The 25,725-nt window shown below is 43.1% G+C and overlaps 1 protein-coding gene across 1 annotated transcript in view; it reads left to right on the top strand.

The window, feature by feature from the left end:
• Window positions 1-25,725, top strand: part of SETD2 (SET domain containing 2, histone lysine methyltransferase) — a 482,526-nt gene that overhangs the window by 315,785 nt on the left and 141,016 nt on the right. The window contains 2 exon segments of the mRNA XM_030196916.1: window positions 17,009-17,057; window positions 18,396-18,564. Of these exon segments, the coding sequence (XP_030052776.1) occupies window positions 17,009-17,057; window positions 18,396-18,564 (218 nt within the window).

Below are 25,725 nucleotides of genomic sequence, written 5' to 3'. Positions count from 1 at the left end.
TTCCGGCCTTTTACCTAGTAAAAAGATCGCAGGATACCACTGTGCAGGTCTACCCACCCAGGCCTGAAGCCGAGACTGCACTGCTCGCCAGTAAGCCTTCACTTTAGGACATGTCCACCAGATATGACCCATGGTCCCCGGTAACCCACAACCCCTCCAACAGCTAGATGAGACCGTAGCAAACATATGATGCAATCTCACTGGAGTAAGATACCACTGATAAAAAAACCTTAACAGGGCAACAGCTAGTGAGGACTTAAGAAGCCCTTTTTCCAAACTCAACCACTCGTCCTCTGAAAGAGTAAAATCTAACTCCTTTTCCCAATTCCTCCTATGCAAAACATATGGCTGGGAGCGAGCAGCCAAAAGTTCATATAAATGAGAGATTAACCCCCGAGTATTGCTGAAGGAAACACACAATTTCTCTAAAACGGACACATCCCGAGCCAAACAATCTCTATTAAGAGGGAGCTGCAAAAAATGCCTCAACTGCAAATAAGCATAGCGATCACTAGGCCGAATTCGATAATCTTCTACCAGTTTCTCAAAAGACACAAACTCACCCTCGTCATATAACTGCCCCCACCGTTCCAACCCCAAGCTCGCCCATCTCCTAAAGGAAGTATCCCCTATTCCTGGCACAAACAGTGGGTTATCTGCAATCAGTGCAAGCTTAGACAAAGGAGGATGCCTGTCCAGAAACATACGGTCCCAATAATAAAAAGCAGTCTGAACACTCGGTGGAAACTTTTCTACCCAACTTCTATATTTATCCAGAAGCCATATAAGATAACCCAAACTTCTTGAGCCCACCAACGATTGTTCAAAATGCATCCACAATTTGTGTTCTTCCTGCTGAAACCATTGAATGACGGATCTGGCTTGTGCAGCACCAAAATAAACCCACCAACCCGCTTACGTTTATATAAAAATGACGCAGAAGACGCGGGCGCTTTTGGCTCCAAATAAAACGTACCAATCGATCTTGCAAACTAGACAAAAACGATCGAGAGAGCCTCAAAGGAAGCACCTGAAATAAGTAAGGCAAACGTGGAAGAACATTCATTTTAATTGTTGCAATTCTATCAAACCACATGAGACCAACACTTTGCCATCAATCCAGATCACTATAAATCGCCTTCTGGAGGGCTGGGTAGTTCTCAGCAAATAAATCCTTCAACTTCCAGGGAATCTGGACCCCTAAGTAACGAATACTTCTAGTAGACCACTTAAAGGCAAACGACGCAACATTTCCAGCAAACGAACTGGGATCCTAATCACCATCCCTATAGATTTACTCGGATTCAATTTATAACCAGACACCTCTGAGTAAGCCACAATCTCTCTCATCAAATTAGGAAGAGAAACCAGGGGATTAGTCAAGGACAGGAGCACATCGTCCGCAAATAAAGCAATCTTAAATTCCCGGCCCCCCCATCGAAACTCCAGAAATGTTCACATTAGCCCTAATAGCTGCTGCCAAGTCTCCATCACCAGGGCAAAGAGGAGAGGTGATAGGGGACATCCCTGTCTGGTACCTCGCATTAACGGAAAAAACTCCGAATTACCACCGTTAATTCGTACACAAGCTTGTGGAGAAGTGTAAAAGGCTTTAATCCAGGACCGAAAAAATGGGCCCACCCCAAATTTATTCAAAACCTTATCCAAATATCCCCAGTGGGCCCTATCAAAAGCCTTTTCGGCATCTAGCCCCAACAAGACCACTGGCAAGTCCTTTACCTGAGAAACATAAAGCAAGTCCAAAGTTCTTCTAATGTTATCCATGGCCTGCCTCTGCGCCACAAAACCTACCTGGTCCGGATGTACTAAACTAGGAAGCAGACCAATCAAACGATTTGCCAGAACCTTAGCCAATATTTTAACATCAGTGTTCAAGATAGAAATAGGTCGATAAGAAGAACACTCTTGTTTATCTTTGTCCGGTTTCGGAATAACCGCCAACCAGGCCTCCATCATGGATTGAGGAAAAAGTGCCCCCTCGCGAACCGAGTTAATGACCAAAGTCAAATATGGTGCCAAATCCATCGAAAAACCTTTAAAAGCTCATTTGTAAAGCCATCTAAGCAAGGCACCTTATCAGTCGGCAATTCCTTAATAACCTTCAGTACCTCCCCCACTGTCACCTCAGCATCCAATACCTGCTTCTGCTGCACAGACAACTCTGGCAAAATACAAGAAGCCAAATGATCATCAATAGCCCCAGATTGTACTGCAGCATGCTCCGTGTACAAAGATTTATAAAATTGAGCAAACCGCTCCCAAATCTTAGCCGAGTTCTGTAACATAGTTCCCCCATCCCCACGCACTTTCATAATATACCTATCAGTTCTCATGTGTCGTAACTTGCTTACCAAAAGACGACCAGGCTTATTAGTACATTCATAATGGACTTGTCTCAGGCGTGAATTCACAAAACGCAAGCTCTCCTCGTGCAAAGCAGCCAGTTCCAACCTCACAACTTGAAGCTTCCAGAAGTGAGACAGAACCATACGCCCGGTACCTGTTCTCCAGAGATCCCAATCTCTCCATACAGTCCGTCAAACTAGCCCTATGAGCCCTAGCCCGTTTACTCGCCCATTGGATAAAGTAACCCCTGGAAGTTGCCTTAAAAGCATCCCACACCACCCCCAGAGATGGTCCAGACTCTAAGTTGTTGGCAAAATACTCTTTTAAAACAGGTAAAAAAAATTCTTAACAATTTCTGGGCCCTGTAATAGGTTATTGTTAAGTGTCCATCTCATATCCCTCACCTCCCTTTTAAAGATGAAATGCTTGCCCAGACTGGAGCATGGTCAGAGATAGTTATATGCCCTATAAAAGCTCCCCCTCCATCGTCAGACAAGGCCTTATCCAGAAAAACATAGTCCAACCTGGAATGAGGCATGGGCATGAGAGTAAAAAGTGTAGTCCCTTACCCTAGGGTTCCGAACTCTCCACACATCATATAAACCCAAGGACTCCACAAACCTCCCCAAAGCAGCTGAAGTTCTAAAGTCAGGCGGGGCAGGAGGTGTAGACCGATCCAGATGTGGCTGCATGGTAGCATTAAAGTCCCCTGCCACAAGTAATCTACCCCTGGCAAACTCCTGCACCACCTGCTGAAGCCTCCCCAAAAAAATTTCCTGATGCTCATTAGGTGTGTAAATACAAGCCAAAGTAAATTCCTCCTGCTCCAACAGGGCGTGCAGGAGAAGCTAACGCCCTTCCAGATCCCTTTTTACTTGTAAAAGCTATACCTGCACATCCTTATGAAACAGAATAACCACTCCTTTCTTTTTGGACCCCTGTGCCTCAGAAGCATAATAAGCAATTGGGTATAGAGAAGAGGTCAACAAATTCTCGTGTTTTCGCACAAAATGATTCTCCTGCAAAACAACCATGTGTGGAAGCATCAAACGCAATTCTCGTAATAGAGAATGCCTCTTGTGTGGAGAGTTCAAACCCTTAACGTTATAGGATAAAAACTTAGTCCACCATCTAGATACCCCCTACTCCTAGACAAATTAAATGGCAACCTGAAGAAGAAAAGGCAGCTTTGCATGGTACAAATGGGAAGACATGAATCCCTCCAAACCCTTATGAGCATGAAAATAACCCAACCCCCCTCCCAAGCCCAGCTCCCCTTCCCCCCCCCCACTCCACACACATACAACCCCCCCCCCCCACACACACATACACTCCCCCCTGACAAACACCCTACCTCTACACACAGTATCTCCCCCATCCCCCCCACACTACACCAGACTTGGGGCTCTGAGAATCACCCTGAATGGGTAATAAGAGAAAATGAAGCCCCAGTGCCCAACAAACTCACTCAAGCCTACTCCCCCCTCCCCTCCCACCCCCCACTTCAATCTAATACATCCAAACCCCTCGCAGAAAGATAAAGAATAACCCCAAAATATGTCTGCTGAACCTCAGTTATAACAAATGATTCATAACCAACATCCTGTAATATAACAAAGATCAAACTAGACAGTTGACCCCTCTCCCAAGTCAAGTACAAACCCACATCCCCTCTGAATAATCTTAGACAGTGTGGAATCATTACTACCCTTAACATCAAACCACCAGCCTCACATCCCCCCTGCAGAGTCCCCTGTACCGTTCAGACAGTCCTCAACAAAAGTCCATCCACTGCACAATATCCACCCGCAGAGATTAAGGCAAGGCAATCACCTTCTTGCTTTTATGCGGGACACGCTGCCATCTCTGCAACTTGGCCTTTGTTGATGGTGCAAGATCTCCCAGGGACGCTGAAGAAGGCGCCAAATCCGCGTCCTGCAGAAGCTTCCAGGCCTCTGCGATATGACGAACCCTGTGCGAAGCCCCCTTGATCGCAAAACACAGGGCAAATGGGAAAGCCCAGCAATAGGTGATTTTTTCCTTAATTAGAATGTCCAGGACAGGCTTTAGGGCTCTTCGTTGGGTTAGCGTAAAGAGAGACACGTCCTGGAAAACCCCCACCTTTGCCTCATTAAATTCCAATGAAGATGTCTGTCGGGCACATTGCAGCATACGCGCCTTAAATGGGTATCAGGCAAAATGAGCAATTATATCCTGTGGTCGATTATCCACCGGCCTCCCCAGAGCTCTATGCGCTGTCTCAATCATGCAGTCATTCAGAGCCGTCTCAGCCCCCACCAGTGTAGAACAAAGTATTTGCACAACCATTGTAACATCCTCAACTCCGCTTGACTCAGGTACCCCACGAAAACGCAATTTGTTGCACCTTCCCCTGTTCTCCAAATCATCTACTTTGTATAATAATTCCTTATATTTAGTACGGGTCTGGGACGCCTGGGAATCCACCGCGTTCAGTCGCTCAGCGGGGTCATCCATCCTGACTTCCAGGTCCTCCACCCGACCACCCAACTCGCGGAGGTCAGCACTAATGGCGTCCATGCGCTCCAATATTTCATCCTTCGATGCCTTTATTTCAACTCTGATGGCATCCAGACTTTCAGCCAATTTAGATGTGATTCCCCGTTTAGAGCGCACACTCGATTCCTCAGCTTGAGATGCAGTGGAGTCCGACTCTGATTGTGAGATTCGGGTAGGAGATACACGTGGCGCTGTGAGCCCTTACTCGAGTGTCTTGCCAAATGGTGCTCAGGCTCCTTCCCGATTGCCGACAAAGCTTTGCTCATGGTCACGGATCCGTCCAACCCTCAACACAAGCAAAGCCCACTCACAAAGTCCAGTTAAGCGAGGCTTATTTTGCTATTTTAAGTGGGAAAGTGCGGGAGCTATAGACTCAAGCTTCCATCAAGCACCGTGAAGTCACTTCCCTCCTCCCCTCCTCTGTTCTCCTGTTCTTTCTGCAACCTGTCCATATAACTTTTTTCTTTACCCACCTACCTATGTCCAGCACTTTGGTCTCTCCATTACAGTGTGCCATACCCCTTGGCTCCAGTGTGGTTGCATGTAGAAGCAGACATCTTCGGATTGCATGAGAATGGCTTTCGTCAACGTGATCTCTGTGTTGGCAGTTCCTATGGAGGGATCTGTAAAGGAAAGGGTACAGCATGGTGCCAGGTTAAGTACATAAGTATTGCCACACTGGGACAGACCAAAGGTCCATCAAGCCCAGGATCCTGTTTCCAACAGTGGCCAATTTAGGTCACAGATATCTGGCAAGGTCCCAGAAAAGCTCAATACATTTTATGCTGCTTATCCCAGAAATAAGCAGTGGATTTTCTCCAAGTCAATTTAATAATGGTATATGGACTTTTTCTTTAGGAAGCCGTCCAGACCCTATTTAAATCCCGCTAAGCTATCTGTCTTTACCACATTCTCTGCAACGAATTCCGAGTTTAATTACACATTGAGTGAAGAAACATTTTCTCTGATTCGTATTTAATTTACTACTTAGTAGCTTCATCAGATGCCTCCTAGTATTTTTGGAAAGAGTAAACAAACAATTAACGTCTACATGTTCCACTCCACTCATTTTATAGAACAATATCATATCTCCCCTCAGCAGTCTCTTCTCCAAGCTGAAGAGCCCTATCCGCTTCAGTCTTTCCTCATAGGGAGTCGTCCCATCCCCTTTATCGTTTTCATCGCCCTTCTCTGTACCTTTTCTAATTCTACTATATATTTTTTGAGATGCAGTGACTAGAATTGAACACAATATTCGAGGTGCGGTCGCACCATGGACCAGTACAAAGGCATTATAACGTCCTCACTTTAGTTTTCCATTCCTTTCTTAATAATACCTAACATTCTATTTGTTTTCTTAGCTGCCGCAGCACACTATGCAGAGGATTTCAACGTATTATCAGTGACGATGCCGAGATCCCTTTCTTGGTCGGTGACTTCTAATGTGGACCCTTGCATTAGTTCGGGTTCCTTTTTCCCCACATGCATCACTTTGCACTTGCTCACATTAAACGTCATCTACCATTTAGGCTCCCAGTCTCGTAAGGTCCTCTTTTAATTTTTCACAATCCCCTCGCGATTTAACAACTTTGTGTCATCAGCAAATCTAATTACCTCACTAGTTACTCCCATCTCTAGATCATTTATAAATATGTTAAAAAGCAGCGGTCCCAGCACAGACCCCTGAGATGAGTGTATATGATGGGGGGAGGGTAAGGGTTTGATGTGTTATACACAATAAATTGCAAATACTTTCCCTAAAAATTGATCTGTTGGAGGAGGAGGGACTAGCACTCCCTCCTCCTGAGCAGGTGCCACCTCAGAATGGTAGTGCCCTGCCCTGCCCGGTGCATCCTTGGATGAATGGAGTGGGGTTTAACTTCCATTTTGAGGTGGCACCCACTGAGGAGGAGGGAGTGCTAGTCCCTTCTCATCCAACTTTCAAGATACTGGGGAGGCGGTTGGATTGGGGGACCCCTCCACCACTAGCCCACCAGGGAAAAGTTTGGGAGGGGGGTCAGGTCTCCCCCTGTCATGGTCACACTGGACCACCAGGGTGATTTTTTTATTTGCATGCGGGAGTTGGGGGTCCAACGGACCCCTGGGGCATTTACCAGGGGGGGGGGGTACTGCTGAAGAGGAGGTAGTGCTAGTCCCTCCTCCAACAGATAATTTTTAGGCAAAGTATTTGCAATTTATTGTGTATAATACATCAAACCCTTACCCCCTTCTTTTTTGCACACACCCCTCCCCCATCTTTACACTTACCTCAGGGGTCTGTGCGGGGACCGCTGCTTTTTAACGTATTTATTATTTGCATACTATTAGCTTTAATCCTGAGGGAGTTAGGTCAGGGCACTGCTGTGATGGTAAACTCCATCACTGTTCCGTGCAATGCTGGAGTTTTGATCATTGGGGCCCCTAGTGAGTGTAGCGAGTCCCTCCAAAAACAGACATTGCCAAGCATTCACTGTTCTACCACCAGCGAACAGTTCTGACACATAGACACAGCAGAAATCACTTACTCTTCCAACACCAGCACTCAATCCTCACACACAGTTGCAAGACAATCACTCACTTAACTCCTACCAACAAACAGTCCTCACACACACAGTAGCACAAAGCACAGGGACAAACTGGGACTGGACAAACAGGAATACTGGAAGACAGGACAAACAGGTAAGGGGTTATAATCAGGGGTGTGAGGGAAGGGGGAGGGATACAGGGGAAGGGATGGGCGTAGCTGGTGGGGGAGCTGGCAGGTGTGGGCAAGGCCTTGGTGGGAGGGGTAGCAGAGAGAGGAGGCAAGGAGGGGAATGTGAAGAGAACAGACCAATGCTAACACAGCAGTCAGGAACTCTCAACTTTCTCTCAAAATATCGCTTCCTTCACTCCAACTCAAATTTGCAAATGGGTCTAAAGACAGCTTTGCTTTTACCCTTGACGCTTTTATATTAGGTCTAATGAAGGATGATGTTTCTTCCACCACTGGGAAACCATTTTGCTATTTGTTATGGGCAGGAGATATTCATTCTGTAAGACCGCCCAAGACATGCTTTCGAAATGCCCCCTCTGGAGATGTTCTAATCTAGATGTACTAGCAATTTAACACATTTTTTTTCTTTTGTTCAGTTGGACATTTTTCTGGAAGAAAAACATCTATCTATCTGCCTTTTAAGTCATTTTTTGGATGTTTTTCTCTTTCAAAAATGAGCCCCAAAGTAACTTATGGATCTTTGTAAGTCTAAGTACTTTGAAAATGAGCCCCAAAGTTAGGGTGACTTCTAGTTTTGTGTGAGATTAGTGAATGATAATCATTTTTTAAAAATACTTACTAGCCTTTGATAGTCTAGAATTTATAACATTCTACTTACTTAGTTTTCTTTGTTTATGTTAATTTTGTTTGAATGTTTCTTTAGGGGACTGACAGTGGCTTCAGAGCTAAGTCATAGTTTGGGCTTTGCGATTTAGTAGTTACCAAGTACATTTGTAGCAGCCCATTAAAATTCAAGAATGCTTTAGTCTTCCATGATTGCCCATCTCCATAGTGATATATTACCGTGAGAACAGAAAAAGAAATCGCTATAGGGATGGGTAATAATGGAAGATTAAATCATTCTTATAATTTAATAGGCTGCCACAAATTGTAATAACACAGACTCCGTTTAATCTTGCTTTAGCTTCCTTTCCCTGCTAAGGGTCTTCTGTGCTTATCTCATATTGTTTAATTCAGATACTTTTTTGTTTTCACCTTTTCATAAGGTTATTCTTTGTGTTCATCACCCTTTAAATTTAGCCCCTTTCAGCCTGACTGTCGTTTCCTTGTTGAAAAACAGTTTTCCTCTAAACTTCCTTATGATGTTTTATATTGTTTTTACATTTGGGGTATCTTCATTACCTTTCCTGTAAGTTCTACTTGTTTAGATCCTTAAGTCTCACCTGACAAGGCTTACTGAGCAGAGTCTACATCATATTGGTAACCCTCCTCTGAACTGTCCTTATTCCATCTATTTCTTTCTGGAGATATCGCCTTAAGAACTGGACACAATGAGGGCTGGAAAAATACCAGGTGCCAGGTTATCAAGACAGCTAAAATTTAATCTTAATGTTAACACAACACAAAATGAGAGTCACTGTCGCAGCTAGCTCCAGCCTAGGATCAGAGAACATAATGCTGCTAGGCCACATAGGAACAGCCTCAGCCCTTGTTGTCTATATGTTGAATGAAGGCTGAGGTGTTTGGCAGCTCTCTGTCACCAAGCTGCTCTGAGATGGAGCCATAGTTCTAACTGTACTTCTGGACTTCAGACAAGTGGCTGATACTGTGAACCAGGTATACTCCAAAAAAAAAAAAATAATCACTCCAACAATTTGTACCAAAGCATTATAATCTCTCTCTCTCTCCCCCCCCCCCCCCCCCCCCCCACTAGTTATATTCCACTCCAGTGTTTTCAGTAAAGGCTCAGAGGCCAATGGCAGCCCTTGGAGACCACTGTGGCGACCCTCATCATTAGGGATTTTTTTTTTCTGTTACTTTGCTTCTCTAACCAAGTTCATGACAGAAAGGGGAAAGTGGATGGGAAGAAGAGCCACATGCTTGAAGGACAAGGCATTTCTCAATAGGTGTAGAGAATACATTTGGAAATGCCCACCTCCTTAAGGATATGCCCAGTAAACAGTTTGAAAATTATTGATTGGTCTGATTTCTAAATCCCTTTTTGGTCATTCTGTTAGACTGCTTCAACAACTTATTCTCTTTCCTGTGTTTTATAGTAAATCAGGTTTTGTTAGAATACTCAATACTATTTTTGCAGTTGTCACATTTCCACTTTGGAATTCATTTCCATCAGTTATTAGAGTCAAAGTGAATTATTTTAAATTTAGAAAAATGTTGAAGACTTATCTTTTTGAACTTTGTTATTATTATTTTCTTTTTATTTTGCTGAATATATATATTTTTTTTGTTACATTTGTACCCCGCACGTTTTCCCACTCATGGCAGGCGCAATGCGGCAGGCAATGGAGGGTTAAGTGACTTGCCCAGAGTCACAAGGAGCTGCCTGTGCCGGGAATCGAACTCAGTTCCTCAGTTCCCCAGGACCAAAGTCCACCACCCTAACCACTAGGCCACTCCTCCACTATGTCCAATTAGGTTATTATTTGTACATTGTGTTGAACCCTTATTATAAGAGGAAATAGCAGTTAATAAGAACAATATTGACATTACATGATAGGCTGATGGGGTGGATGTCATTGACACACACTGGTCAGCAATGTCGTGACCTCACATGGGGAAAGATACTTTGACGGCTGTCCTTCTGTTCATTAGATCTAAAGTGGCTCTGACTTAAAAATTAGTGAAGACCACTGTCCTAGTCACAAGATCACCTGGGTGCCTAAAATTTGAGGTCAGGCATCTGGTATGTTTGTTTATTAAAAACCTTGCTGTACCGCATGTACCAAACCAGTGGATCCAAGCGGTGTACAAAACTAAATAAAAGCCAATAAAGGAATGGCATTGAGAAAAATAGGAAAGAAACACCACAAAACCATACCCACGAAGCAGCAAGACTATCGATTTATTAGAAAAACTCATACATACCAAACAATAAAAACAAAATGAAAAACATTCAGCCAAAGAGGACAAACAACCAAGAAGACCACCTCCCAAGTCTAAACTCTCCAGGACTCGAGATCAACATAAAGGCTTAAAGAAAATAATGTGTTTTAAGAAGAGGTTTGAAACGGGGAAAGGACTTCTCGGATCATATGAAAGGTGATAAGGAGTTCCAAAGTGATAGACCAAAAAATAAAAAGGCGAATGGACTCCAGTTTGTCTGCTCTGGGACCTGGGAGAACCAATCAATTCGCATCTATAGAACGGAGGGCCCTGGATGGAGTATAGGAAACCATCAATGTAGAAAGAAACATAGGGATCACCAGTATGAAAGGCTTTATGAGCAAGAGACTTTTAAAAGAAATACTGAACTGAACCAGAAGCCAATACAATTTGATAAACAGGGGGTGACATGATCAAATTTACCTGCTTTATACAGAAAACGAGCAGCAAAATTCTGATGAGTCTATAGCCGTTTAATTTGTGACTGAGGGAGGCCAGCAAATACATAGTTGCAGTAGTCTAACTTAGAGAGAAGAGCATGCAGAGCAGTGTGCAAGGAGTCGGTCAAGAAAATACTTGAGGAAACGGAGCATGCAGAGAATTGAAAAACCAGATTTAAGTAATTCAGAAACTGGAACTATTGGTAAGTCAAAGAGAACCGGAGTTATTGCTGGTGGAATCAAAGGACCAAATATCCAGCAAACCGTAATCTTGTCTGGGTTTTCAATCAAGCAGCCACTGCATGAAGGCAATTCTGAAGAGAGAGGTCAGTATTGAGAGGGGAAACAGGATAGAAAAGTAAGATATCATCAGTATAAATAAAGAACTAGATGTTAAAGGACTGGATCAGAGTAGCCAGGGGGCTGATAAAGAGATTGAATAGAAGCGGTGATAATATGGAGCCTTGGGGAACCCTACAGCTTAGAGAGGAGGAAGCAGAGACCCCAGATCCAGTAGAAACTTAAAAAGACTGGTCAGTGAGAAATGAAGAAAACCAATTAAATATCACACCAGTAATTCCTGACGCAGAGAGCCTAGAAAGCAGAAGAGGAGTGATCGACAAAGTCAAATGCTGAAGAAAAATCTAGAGAAACACAAATATTACCACAGTCTAAAACTCTGTGATATTCACTCATAAATTCTGTGCTGTGCTTTTGCCAGAACCCCGATTGATAGGGATGGAGAACTGAGTTTTTTTTTCAACAGAATCCAGAAGCTTACTATCTTTTCTGCAAGTTCAGAAAGAAAAGACAAATTTGAAACTGGATGGAAGTTTCCGGGGACAAGAGGGGTCAAGAGATTGTTTCTTAAGGATAGGAGTCACCCAGGCCACCTTCCACATAGTGGGAAGTGACCCGGAAGTGAACCTATGGGAGGCAACAGCGAGAGCTAAAGGAAGCAGTCCCTGTTTAGAGCATTTCCGCCAAGAAGGGTTAAGGGGGTCAAGAAATGTAGACACACGAATGACAAAAGTCTTGGAAAAAGAAATAAGAGAAGGTAGAGAAAAAAGACCAAGTGGCAGAGTGAACAGGAATTGGGCCTAATGAAGTTACAGGGAAGGAGAGAGTGGAACTGGGAGATGTTAACCCTGAAGATGCCAGGGAAACCAAGTTGGCGTTCACCTTTGACAGAAAAAATTGAGCTAAGCAGTCAGCGCAAGGCATGACCTGAGCTGTTGGTGTAAAGATTAATGAAGCTGAATAAAGTTTTTGCAGAACATGTAGACCTTGCTAACTGACAAGAAATATACTGCAGCTTTGCCAACTTCAGGTGACAGTTAAACAGGTGGAGCCTGATGAGAGCTGCAGTGATTCTCCGTGGCCTAGCAAGAGACTGCACCCTGATGCTGGCCTGGGGATAAAAAGCACACCATGTCCCCTCTTTGACCATAGTCAAGTCCCAATGAAAACCTGCATATTTTAGGTTGGTTTTAAATGTTAAACACCAGCTTTTCTAAGTATATCTTCTCCAATCCTCCATGGCCCAGCAAAAGACTATACCACTAAAGCTGGCCTGGGGACAGAAAGTGCTGCAACTGTGTATCTGAAACTGGTAAAAATACTGCTAGCCTAAATCCAACTAAAGATGTTAGTTACTATTGCAAGCCTAGGGGAAAATCTTGATGAGGCTGAAGAGAGACAAAAAGGGGAATGGACAGAGATGTTGAAAGAACAAGAGAAATAAGGGTAAAGAGTTTAAAAAAAAAAAAAAAAAAAAAAAAAAAAGTCAGTAGTTCCAGGGGGATTTTTCCTCTTGGCTTCTAGAATAAAACACTTTCAATTGTTCACTGTAATCATTTCTCCCCATTTGTGTCTTTACCAAACCGTAAAGTTCCATAAAATAGGCACTTCATTTGAGTAGCTGTATAGTAATACACATATCCATACCACTAGGGAAATGGTACTATCAAGTTATTTTTATTTAGCTCATGCCTTTTCAGTAATTCTCATTGCCTTCAAAATCAGCTCCCTGGTTCAAAAAATTATCTATGGCGAAGCCCCTGGATACATACAGACTTAATCGACTTACCAACAAGAAATACATCCGATTTAACACGAACATATCTAAATCTACACTACCCAAGCGTAAAGGACTTAAATACAAATCTACCTACGCATCCAGCTTTTCCTATATAAGCACACAACTGTGAAACGTGCTACCAAAAGCCTTGAAAATGACGTATGACCACCTAAACTTCCGGAAAATACTAAAAACCACCCTGTTTGAAAATGCATACCCTTCCGATCCAACTTAAATGCCTGATCTTGGCTACACAAGAAAACTAAAGCACGAAATGAACATAACACACTACGATTCCTAGTGTGGCTCTGCCATATGAACTTTATCTTACCACAACATCACATTGTATTTGTTCACACCGGAATCTGCAAACGCCTTCCGGTACTATGTAAGCCACATTGAGCCTACAAATAGGTGGGAAAATGTGGGATACAAATGTAACAAATAAATAAAATAATAGTAGACATCTCCCTGTTGCTGGAGGGCTTATAGTCTGTCTGTACCTGATGCAATGGAGGGTTAAGTATCTTGCCCAAGATCATAAGAAGCAGTAGTGGAATTTGAACCTCAGAGATTGGTGCCATGAATGTTCTTACGATACATAGATATGAATGTAAAACAGCTAAATTTACTAATAGACTCGCCAGTGTTGAGAAGATATGGTCACCTATCTCTACCTATTCTTCCTCACACTAACGCTCCAGAATGTTTACTGGTTGATTCTATTTCAATTGTACAAACTCTGAATTTTTTTCTATCTTCTTATACTCCCATGCCATAAATATTTCATGTCTTTATGAGGATGCTTATGTTTCCTATCCGAGTCACGTCAGAAAACCTTGATCTACTTTTCATCAGTGAAACCTGGATTCATGATCAAAATGACCCCATAATCCATAATTATAGACCTCTGCCCCCCAGGATAAAAAATCATCCACTGGACCAGAAAAGATAAGAGAGGCAGAGGCATAGCACTAATCCATCAATCCCACTTCACCACTGTAGCCATCGTCGAGTCCATAACAGCCCAACTTGAAATCGCCTCAATCAGAATCCAACACACAACCTTGTTTGACCACTTAAATTGTGTCTTGTTTTATAGACCACCAGGCAACTGGAACGATTGCCAGTCACACTTCATGGATTTCATATCAAACACCTGTGTAACTAACTCCCAGCATACTAGTACTAGGTGGCATCAACCTTTACCTAGAAGACCCAAACTCCACCAATGCACAAGACTGCAAGGAATTCCTCCAACTATGGGGCCTTAAATGGCCACACATCCAAGCAACCCATGTCAAAGGGCACACACTCGACCTCATTACACACAAACTGTCCACAGAACATAACCTAATATCAGATACTAAATGGACAGACACACCATGGTCAGACCATTACAAACTAAACCTATCCCTGCAATAGCGGAAATAGGGTTCATGCCGAATACAAGAACACACAACATACTGTATAAGAGGCCAAATAGACTCGGAAACATTCTGCCAACAGATTTACAATAACGAATGGACAGCAGAAACAAACTCTATATACTATCCCTCAGATTGGGATAATAGATGCAGAAACATATTAGACGAAATAGCACCGCTATAAACAAGAACCTCACACAGGCATAACTCGATACCATGGTACAACGAGGAAATGAAAAAGCTAAAAACACAAACTAGGAAACTTGAATGAGCATGGGAAAAAATGAAAGACGTAAACACACTCAATGCATGGAAACAAACTCAAAGAAAATACAAATATGCAATAAGACAAACCAAAAGATCATACTACAAAATCAAGATAGGGGCAGACTACAAAGACATGAAGAAACTATATCAACCGTGAACAAACTACTAGTCACCAGCATGGTCACCACGACCAATTCAGATACGCCATCTACAAGCAAACTTGCTAAATACTTCAAGGAAAAAATTGAAAACCTACGCAACATATTACCTCAGAACAACATCGACATCGATAAATTCTTTGAATGTTTGTACCCAAACCCCGAAGAATACCCAGCAGACCGAATCTGGACAAACTTCGATCTCCTCAATGCTAAAACAGTCACCCAAGCGATCAACAAAGGCACCAAGACTCACTGTAAATTGGACACCTGCCCCAGTTACCTAATAAAATCCGCTCCTCTACATTTCATAGCAGACCTCACATCTCATCTAAACTACATGCTACAACAAAGAGTCACTCAGAGAGGACAAGGCCATAGCGGAGAGATTGGATGAATTCTTAGCTTGTGTCTTTACGAAAGAAGATGTAAGTGATCTACCTGTACTGGCAATGGTTTTCAAGGGTGATGATGTCAAGGAACTGAAAGAAATCTTGGTGAACCTGGAAGACGTACTGAGCCAAATTGACAAGTTAGAGTGATAAATCTCCTGGACTGGATAGCAAATACCCCAGGGTACTGAAAGAACTCAAACATGAAATTGCTGATCTGTTGTTAGTGATGTGCATTCTGTCATTAAAATTGGAGGGTGGCCAATGTAATGGCGATTTTTAAAAAAGGTTCTGGGGTGATCCGGGAAATTAAAGACCGGTAAGCCTGACCAGTGCTGGGGAAAATAGTAGAAACTATTATAAAGAGTAAAATTACAGAACACATTGACAAACATGGTTTAATGGGACAGAGTCGGCATGGATTCAGCCAAGGGAAGTCTTGCCTCACCAGTTTGCTTCATTTCTTTGAAGGCGTAAATAAACATGTGGATGAAAGTGAGCTGGTTGAAGTAGTGTATCTGGATTTTCAGAAAGTTTTGACAAAAGTAGAGTCTCCTGAGAACATTAAAAGTCATGGGATAGGAGGCAATGTTCTTCTGCAGATTAAGAATTGGTTATTGGAGAGGGTTAGGGTTAAATGGTCATTTTTCCCAATGAAGGAGGATGAATAGCCAAACAAGTGCATTGGCCCGCCCCCCCTCCTGTTAACTGGAGGACAGTGCACGAGGATGAGGAAAATGTTTGTTTATTAAAATACTTGATATACCACACTTGCCAGAAAAGGAACATAGCGGATTACAATAAATACATAGCAAGTAAAGCAAGGAACGCCAGTCAAATAAGGAATAAAGTAGAACGCTTCTGGCGATAGTAGCTGTGTTCTCTCCTCCCCCACCCCGTCCCAAACACTCAGGTCATTTATCTAGCAGCTGACAATGCAAACATCTGCCCTGGGAGCTATTGAATTACACATGTGAAAAGGGCCCCTTCTAAACGTCTGGGCCCTAGGCACATGCCTAGTTGGCCTGTCCCTTAAACCTGTTTGCACTGCTAGATGACAGTGACACTTGAAACATCTCTGCAAAGTGCCTTCTCAGATTCCATTTCTTGCTGGCTAGATTATTCTTCTCCTGTTTTTCTCCTAGAGTTTTATTTTAAATGCTTTCATATTCTTTCTGGAACATATGATGCAGGTTTTGGAACTTCTGAACTGTGACATTTTTAGTTGATGTGTTAGTTTTTGTTCCTTGAAGAAACTGGGTAATAATATTTTGCTGTGTGTAATGTTTGTATTTGTGTTCTTTTATTATTGTTTTTATGTAACCCACTCTGAGCTTTTTTGGAGGGTGGAATAAATAACAAAATAAGGTGCATGCCTTTGATTTATTTAATTTATTATAGTTTCTCTATGTCATGCTTATTCCTCCAGCTACATGTGCTTTATTAATATTTTACATGTGCCATTTATAATGCCTGCAGGATTTTCTAAGGGAGTTGGCACAGCAGCACTCTGATGTAATTAGGTTCCTTGTGGTGAAAGGTGCCCAGTAGCAATTTATTTTTAAAATACAATAAGGAACAGCATCAAACAAAAAGGAATTTATATTTAAATGATTTTAAATAAGATCATGTAAACATGGCCCTGTTTTACCTGCACCTCTGGCACAGTTTCACTCGGGCAGTTTCTCACTCTTCTCTTTTTTTTTTTTTTTTTGAAAGGAGGTGTATCGAATCCCAAAGAAGAGTCAAGCTGAAAAGGAGAGCAGCGGTATGTGAGGAGCAATACAGTTAGATATGGGATGGAGCAATATTTGTTTCAATGTCTTCTCTATTAAAACTGGATACTTTGGAAGCAGTGCTTAATGTAATTTGACCAAGAAAAGCAGTCATAACATTTCCAAAGCCTCACAGATCCTTTGTTCAGTTGCTTCTGCAGCAAAAGCAAGGAATGAAGATTTTAGCTTAGAATAGCACTTTCTTGTATTTTGCAAATAAGGAAGAGATGTTCTCTGTGAGGTAGGAAATTGAAGAAAAGTGGAAACATGAAACCAAGATTCCCCTGTTGTCACTGATTTTTTGAGTGGCCCTGGACAAGACACTTCCTGAACCTCTTTTTACCCATCTTTCGTTTGGTGGTTTATTTTTCTCCCTCTGTTCTTCAGAAGCTTCAATGTAGCCCAGGTGCTGTTTGGGTTATCCACCTCGGATGTGGTTGTGGTACTGGAAATTGCAATACATGTTGTAGTTCTGCTTGACAAAAGGGCACACTGCAACTATATTTAATTTTATTAAAGACTGCATTTTTAAAATGTAATTTATATCAAAAGTATATCTTGTGAAAATTGTTTGAATAGGAAGTTTATTTTATGTGGCGAGGTGAGTCTCTTTCAGTTGAAAGGAAGCTCTAGACTGAGGGGGGCATAGGATATAGGTGAAAGGGGACAGACTCAGAAGTAACCTAAGGAAATACTTCTTCACTGAAAGGGTGGTGAATTGATGGAACTATGGAGACAGACTGTACCTGGATAGGATCGCTTTCCCTCTTTCACTTGCAACCCCCAGAGCAAGGCAAACTCACACAAATGCCTCGTCACTAGGGAGCATCAACATAGTACAACCCAACAGACAAACACCTAAACAGACTGTGTCCTGCAGCCCTTGGCATGGAGACACACTTACCTATCCCTGAATCGCCAAAAACAGGGAGCACTACCTTCCCTACTAGCATTAATGCCTAGCCCATGACAGGTGCAAACCAGGGCTGAACTGTAATTGCTGGGATCAGAAGTGGTTGGGTGGATGGATCTGATCTCGGAACAGGGAACTCATGGAGAATCAGAAAATCTTGTTCCAACGGCCATGTCCTGCCTGTGGGCCATAGTTTGGGAAACCCTGCTGTATAGCTTCTGCCTCTATGTGCTTCTTGGTGACAAGGAAAGGTGGGATATAATTTTAAAAGAAAAAAAATCAAGATTTTTTTTTTCAATTTATTGCAGTAACTAAACTAAGGCTCAGATTGATTGAGTAGTTGTTCATTTATATAATTATAAAAAGCATTGATTTGGTTCACGGTATCATAATTTTTTCTCCATCTGCTTCTTCCCAGTAGTAGATCGAGGAAGAGATACATCTGGCCAGAGAGATCAAGCTTCAAACCTAAATCGAGAAAGAGATTTTGAGAGGCAAAGCCAAAGCAAGGAGAAAAGAAAGCGAAAGCAATCCCTATCCCCTCCACCTTCAGCCTATGAACGGGGAACAAAAAGACCTGATGAAAGGCAAGTTTCTTTAGTGATTGTCCTTGAACAGCAGCCATTTCTCTCCACATAGGATTTGAGGGGTGGAGGGAAGCATCCAATACCAAGTTATTAGAAAAATCTTAGAAATTAACCTTGCAAATGTAAAAATGAGTTGCTTTCAGATGTGCATATGTGTGTTCATAAGAGCCTGATTATTCATGGCCAGTATCAGGCTTATTTTCGAAAAAGAAGGACGCCGATCTTTTGACACAATTCAGAAGATGGGCGTCCTTCTCCCAGGGTCACCCAGATCGGCATAATCGAAAGCCGATTTTGGCCATCCCCAACTGCTTTCCGTCGCGGGGACGATCAAAGTTCCTGGGGGCGTGTCGGAGGCGTAGCGAAGGTGGGACTTGGGCGTGCCTAACACATGGGCATCCTTGACCCATAATCGAAAAAAGAAGGGCATCCCTGACGAGCACTTGGATGACTTTATTTGGTCCTTTTTTTGTTATGACCAAGCCACGAAAAGGTGCCCGAACTGACCAGATGACCACCGGAGGGAATCCAGGATGACCTCCCCTTACTCCCCCAGTGGTCACTAACCCCCTCCCGCTCTCAAAAAAAATCTTTTAAAATATTTTTTGCCAGCCTCTATGCTAGCCTCAAATATCATACTCTGGTCCATCGCAGCATTATGCAGATCCCTGGTGCAGTGCACTTCAGACAGGCAGACCCAGGTCCATCCCCCCCCCCCCCCCTACCTGTTACACTTGTGGTGGTAAATGTGAGCCCTCCAAAACCCACCAGAAACCCACTGTACCCACATGTAGGTGTCCCCCTTCACCCATAAGGGCTATGGTTGTTGTGTACAGTAGTGGGTTTTGGGGGGCTCAGCACACACGGTAAGGGAGCTATGCACCTAGGAGCAATTTCTGAAGTCCACTACAGTGCCCGGTTGGTGTCCTAGCATGTGAGGGGGACCAGTGCACTACGAATGCTGGCTCCTCCCTTGACCAAAGGGCTTGGATTTGGTCGTTTCTGAGATGGGCGTCTTTAGTTTCCATTATAGCTGAAAATCAGATACTACCAAGTCTAAGGCCGACCATCTCTAAGGTCGACCTAAATGTTGAGATTTGGGTGTCCCCGGCCATATTATTGAAACGAAATATGGATGTCCATCTTGTTTCGATAATACGGGTTTCCCCACCCCTTCACGGGACTTCCTGCGAGGACGTCCTCAGAAAAACTTGGGCATCCCTTTTGATTATGCTCCTCCACGTCACCTAAACATTCATTATAAGCAGAAAAAGGTTTTTGTTACCTTACCTGTCCCAGCCTTCTGGAAAGCATTCTAGTATTCTTTTTAAAGGCTAGAAAAGGACTACAATCAGAGAAAGAAAAAAGGAAAACAACTAGGAGAAGGATAATCATAACTATCTACAAAACCAACACGTTTTCACTAAACTGGATCACCTTAAATAGTTATCGAAGAACAAGCAGGGCCCTTTTATGCTAGGTCACTGTTTCCCTGTTAATGTATCCAGCTGTAATTGGGTGGTAGTAATAATGGTTTTGTACCACAGCATTAACAGCCTCTAGCAGGCACTGCAGGACCTAACATATTGGATTTCCTGTGTATACTTCAAAGCCAATGTCAAATCTGATCATATTATGATCATTGTTATCAAGCGGCCCCAGCACCATTACCTCCCACACCAGATCATGCGCTCCACTAAGGGCTAGGTCTAGAATTTTTTCTTCCCTTGTCAACTTCTGTACCATCTGCTCCATAAAGCAGTCCTTGATTTCGTCAACGAATTTTACCTCCCTAGCATGCACTTATGCTAGGTAATTGAAATCACCTATTATTATTGCGTTGCCCAATTTGTTAGCCTCTCTAATTTCCGATAACATTTCTACATCCGTCAGTTCATCCTGGCCAGGTGGACGGTAGTACACTCCTATCACTATCCTTTTCTCCTTTACACATGAAATTTCAATCTATAGGGATTCCAAGAAGTGTTTTGTTTCCTGCAGAATTTTCAATCTATTTGATTCAAGGCTCTCCTTAACATACAGTGCAAGCCCTCCACCAATTCGATCCACCCTGTCACTATAATATAATTTGTACCCTGGTATGACAGTATCCCATTGTTATCCTCCTTCCACCAGGTCTCAGAGATACCTATTATATCTAATTTTTCATTTAGTGCAATATATTCCAACTCTCCCATTTTATTTCTTAGGCTTCTGGCATTCACATGTAGACATTTCAAACTGTTTGTTGTTCCTTTTTACATTTTGCTCAGTACTTGACAGTGTTAATTTGCAATCTTTTGTGTGATTTTTATTTAAGGACACCTGCAGGTTCATTTTCAAAAGAGATGGACGTCCAAAAAGTGACATAAATCGGCACTTGGACGTACTCACAGAGACATCCAAATCGGTATAATCAAAACCACATTTTGGACGTCTTTATCGCAAGGATGTCCAAATCTCAAGGGGACGTATTGGAGGTGTGTTCAAGGCAGGACTTGGGCTTTTCTAAGACTTGGACGTCTTTGAGCCATAATGGAACAAAGCAGAAATGTCCAGCACTAAAATTTGGACGTTTTGAGCTGGACCTGTTTCTATTACGAATAAGGCACAAAAAGTTGCCCCAAATGATCAGATGACCACTGGAGGGAATCGGGGATGACCTCCCCTTACTCCCCCAGTGGTCACTAACCCCCTCCCACCCCCAAAAAGTGTGTTCAAGAACATTACTTGCCAGCCTCAGATGTCATATTCAGGTCCATGACAGCAGCATGCAGGTCCTTGGAGTATTTTAGTGCACTTCAGACAGGTCAACCCAGGCCCATCCTCCCACTACCTGTTACACTTCTGCAGGAAACTGTGAGCCCTCAAAAACCTACCAGAAACCCACTGTTCCCACATATAGGTGCCTCCACCCGTAAGGGCTATGGTAGTGGTGTACAGTTGGGGGTAGTGGGTTTGGGGGAGGCTCAGCAAACAAGGTAAGGGAGCTGTGTACCTGGGAGCATTTTATGAAGTTCAATGCAGTGCCCCCTAGGGTGCCCGATTGCTGTCCTGGCATGTCATGGGGACCAGTCTAATAAAAATGCTGGCTCCTCCTACGTCCAAATTGCTCGAGTTTGGGTGTTTTAAACTTGGACGTCTTTGTTTTGAGAGTGGTCGAAAATCAAAGACTTTCAAATCGCAAAACGTCCAAATCCAAGGACATCCTTGATATTTTCGAACACAAGAGATGGACGTCCATCTTTTTTGAAAATGACCTTCTCTTTCTCTCCGAATTTGATCTACTATGGTCTCTTTTACAACCTCGCTATTGGGATACCCTATCTTCCCTGTTTTGGCTGTATCTTTGAAAGATACCTTGTTGTGAACCATGCGTTTTTGAACAACTGTCATCCTTCCCCAAGGTTCTAGTTTAAAAGCTGCTCTATCTCCTTTTTAAATGCCGATGCCATCAGCCTGGTCCCACCCTGGTTAAGGTGGAGCCCATCCTTCCAGAATAGGCTCCTCCTTCCCCAAAATGTTGCCCAGTTCCTTACAAAAATAAAACGCTCCTCTCTGTACATTTACCTCATCCACACATTGAGACTTCGGAGCTCTGCCTGTCTCTTGGTTCCTGCGCGTGGAACAGGTATCACTTTAGAAAATGCTACCCTAGAGGTTCTGGATTTGAGCTTTCTACCTAAGAGCCTAAATTTAGCTTCCAGAACCTCTCTCTAGATCTCTAGATGACCCTTTATTCTATAGTTTTGTTTCAGATGGTCAATCATCTTTTAGAAATTGGAGCAATTTTGACAGGTTCTTAGGGATTTATTTAAGCTATATAGTTCAAAAGAAATCAGGTAGTGTTTATCCATTTGCAGTGTGAAGATCTTAGCAGCATTTAGGCCAATATTGAAAAGATTTGGGTGCCTAACTTTAAGCCTGTGGAAGGTAATTCTATTAGAAGGCACCTAAATTTAGATGCTAGGAAAGCATCTATTTGAGCCCTATTTTATAAAGAAAAATAGATGTCTTCTTTTCTTTATAGGATACTAGTGTAAGTGGCTGAAAATGTAAGTAGCTGAAAATTTAGGATTGGCTTGGATTTATTCGTTTTATATACGACTTCTTACCACAGTATTAAAGCAGTTTACAAAAGAGAAGAGAAACCCACAGGACAATTTCAGATACAATATTACATATGAAAATGCAAAAATCAACATTGCAGATTTAATTATAACATTGTTGAAATAGCCAAGTTTTTAAAAGTTTATGAAAACTAAAATAAGAAGGAACACTATGAAGATCATCAGGTAAAGAGTTCAAAAGCAAAGGTCCAGCAAATGGAAAAGCACAGAGCTGGTGTAAATGCCGACACCTAGATGGCAAAAGACTATGCTTAGATTATAAGATTTTATATATCAATATGAATGATGACCTGCAAAGTATGTGCCATCGCATCTAGGCACCTACTTATAGAATACCGCATATTTGCATAAATGACTAGAATGCCAGCATTTGTTTGTTCTCACTCCTGAAAACTAAGCTGCTTCTTTTAGAATTATCCCTAGGTGTTTAGATCTGCCAAAATAAAACTCTTGCCCTCGAGTATGTAGATTTTAGGTGCCCATAATTACTAGATGTTTAATTTTTGGCACCTAAAAGTATGAGCAAGGCCAAGCTGGGAGAAAAAAGTTAGGAACTCAGCACTGATTTTCAGTACTAAGTGCCTAACTTGGGGGAATTAATGCTGGTCTAAATTAAGAAGCCTCAGTTCTAGGTTCCTAAAATTGAATTTAGGAGCCTATTTTCTTCCAAAATGTAGATGGCTAAGATAAGTTGAAAATATTCACCTGAGGAGGAAGTGACGTCACCGATGGAGCTGGAAGCCTAAATCAAGAGCTCCGTGGGATTGCTAGCAAAAGAGCGCGGTGACCCCGAATAAAACGCACCTCCCATCCTGATCGTGGTGCAGAGCAGCCCGCTAAAAGTCCATGGCAGCAAGAAAAAAGCTCGCGAAATTCAAATTCACTGGAGAGCCAGCGCGAGGGGCGAACAGGGCGAACCCAGCACAACCCCCACGAGGCGCCAAAATGGCGCCGGAAGACACAGAATCAGAGAACGAGCCCGAGGACCACAGCACTGGGGAGATGGAAAAAAGCGAAATTAAACGCTGGTTTAAAGAGCTCAAATCCGAAATGATTACCACCAGGAAGAGCATTCAAGCGGCGGTAACTGAGCTCCGCGAAGAAGTAAAGGAAATCGGCAATCGACTGGCAGAGACGGAGGAGCGAGTGGAAACGGTAGCAGGCAAGCTACACACCCTGAGCAAGAGTGTATCAGCAGACAAACAGCTGGACCTGGAACAACAAGTAGAAGATCTTGAGAACCGCTCAAGGCGGTGCAACCTGAGATTCAAAGGGCTCCCAGAGGAAACAGCATATAAAGACACAGTGAAACTGGTACAAGAGATCAGCAAATTTCTCCTCCAACAGGGACTAAGCTCTCAAGAGACTCAGGAGCAGATTGAAATAAAGATTGACAGAGCACATAGGAGTCTAGGACCACAGCGAGGCGACCAACCCAGAGACATTGTCGCCTGCTTCCATGAATTCCAGGTAAAAGAAAAGGTATGGCGGAAAGCACGAGCGATGGGAGAGGTCCTGTGGCAGAACGTCAAGGTACAGATATTTCAAGACCTGGCGCAGAGTACCCTGCAAAAGAGAAGGGAATTTAAAGAGGTGACGCGCTACCTGCAAAAAGCAGGCTTACGATACCGCTGGATTTATCCAAGAGGACTGATGGTTACAGCGGGAAGTCAAACAAAGAAACTGGAGCAGCCAGAGGGAGCTTGGAAAACATTAGCAGCACTGGGCTGCACGGATCTACCCAAAAGACCAGGGACATATCGGAGAGGCAGCAAGAATGGAACTCCCGAAGCAGAGAGCGTAAGGACCTCGCTGCCCAGAGAAAGACACAGCACGAGCCACGCAGAGCAGGAAGAGGACACCTGATAAGCCCCTAGCGGGAGGACTTAGCAGAACTAATTGCCCAGGTGACTATGAAATGTCTAATAGTATTTTTTGAGTGGATGGATGGGGAGAGTGAATGGCGTGCTAGGGGGGCTGGGTAGGGGGGACACTGGAAATACTGTAATGTAGGAGGCCCCATTGGAGCGACACTTCCTCAGGATTCAAACTGGCAACACCGGCTGGTGGCCAGTTATGGGGGAACACGAGGGGGAGGCTGGGGGGGGAAGAGGGGGGGGGGATGGAATAACAGTGAGATCTTGGAACGTAAATGGTTTGAATAGCCCAGAGAAAAGAAACATAATATTTCGAGAGATTCGCAAAATGCAGTGGGACATAATCATGCTGCAAGAGACACATATACAAAAGAAGGATACACGGTTAATACAATATATAAATTTGGGTCAAAGTTACACTCTAGCTGACCCCAGAGGGGGGAAAAAGAGAGGGTTGGCAATATACATAAAGGAGAAGGTCCCGTTTGTACATGAACATACATATAGGGAAAACCAAGGCAGATGCATAGCAGTCAAAGGAAGCATAAATAACAAACCAATCACACTTGTGAACATATATGCGCCTAATGAGGGCCAGGGAACCTTTTTTGAGGCCCTACGACGGGAGCTTACCCAGTTCGTAGCAGGTGAAGTAATTCTAGGGGGGGACTTCAATTGGACGACGACAGATTTAGATCACTCAAAAGGGAAGAAGGGGGGAGGACAGGCAAACACAATCAAACTATTAAGGCTGGTAAAAGAGCTAGATTTGATTGACATATGGAGGATGCAACACCCGGAACAAAAGACATTCTCTTTTTACTCCTCTGCACAACAAACCTACACAAGGATTGACGCTATATGGGGTTCCCGTAATTTATGGGGAGAGGTACAAGATTCTACCATAGGGAATATACACGCATCCAATCATGCCCCTGTGTGGGTTTCCTGGAGAGGATTGGGGAGAGAGAAGGGCAACACATTTTGGAGACTGAATGAATCCCTTCTGGACGAGGCAAAGGCCTGCGAGGAACTTAAAGCAGTAGTGCAGGACTACCTGTTCCATAATGACAGAGGAGATGTTTCTGATGGGACTCTCTGGGACACGGTCAAAGCAGTGTTAAGAGGCCACCTGATAAAGAGGGGAGGCCAAA

This window comes from Microcaecilia unicolor, chromosome 1 (assembly GCF_901765095.1).
Source record: "Microcaecilia unicolor chromosome 1, aMicUni1.1, whole genome shotgun sequence".
Lineage (NCBI taxonomy): Eukaryota > Metazoa > Chordata > Amphibia > Gymnophiona > Siphonopidae > Microcaecilia > Microcaecilia unicolor.
Note: the sequence above shows the minus strand (reverse complement) of the source record. Positions and strands in the feature narration are given on the sequence as shown.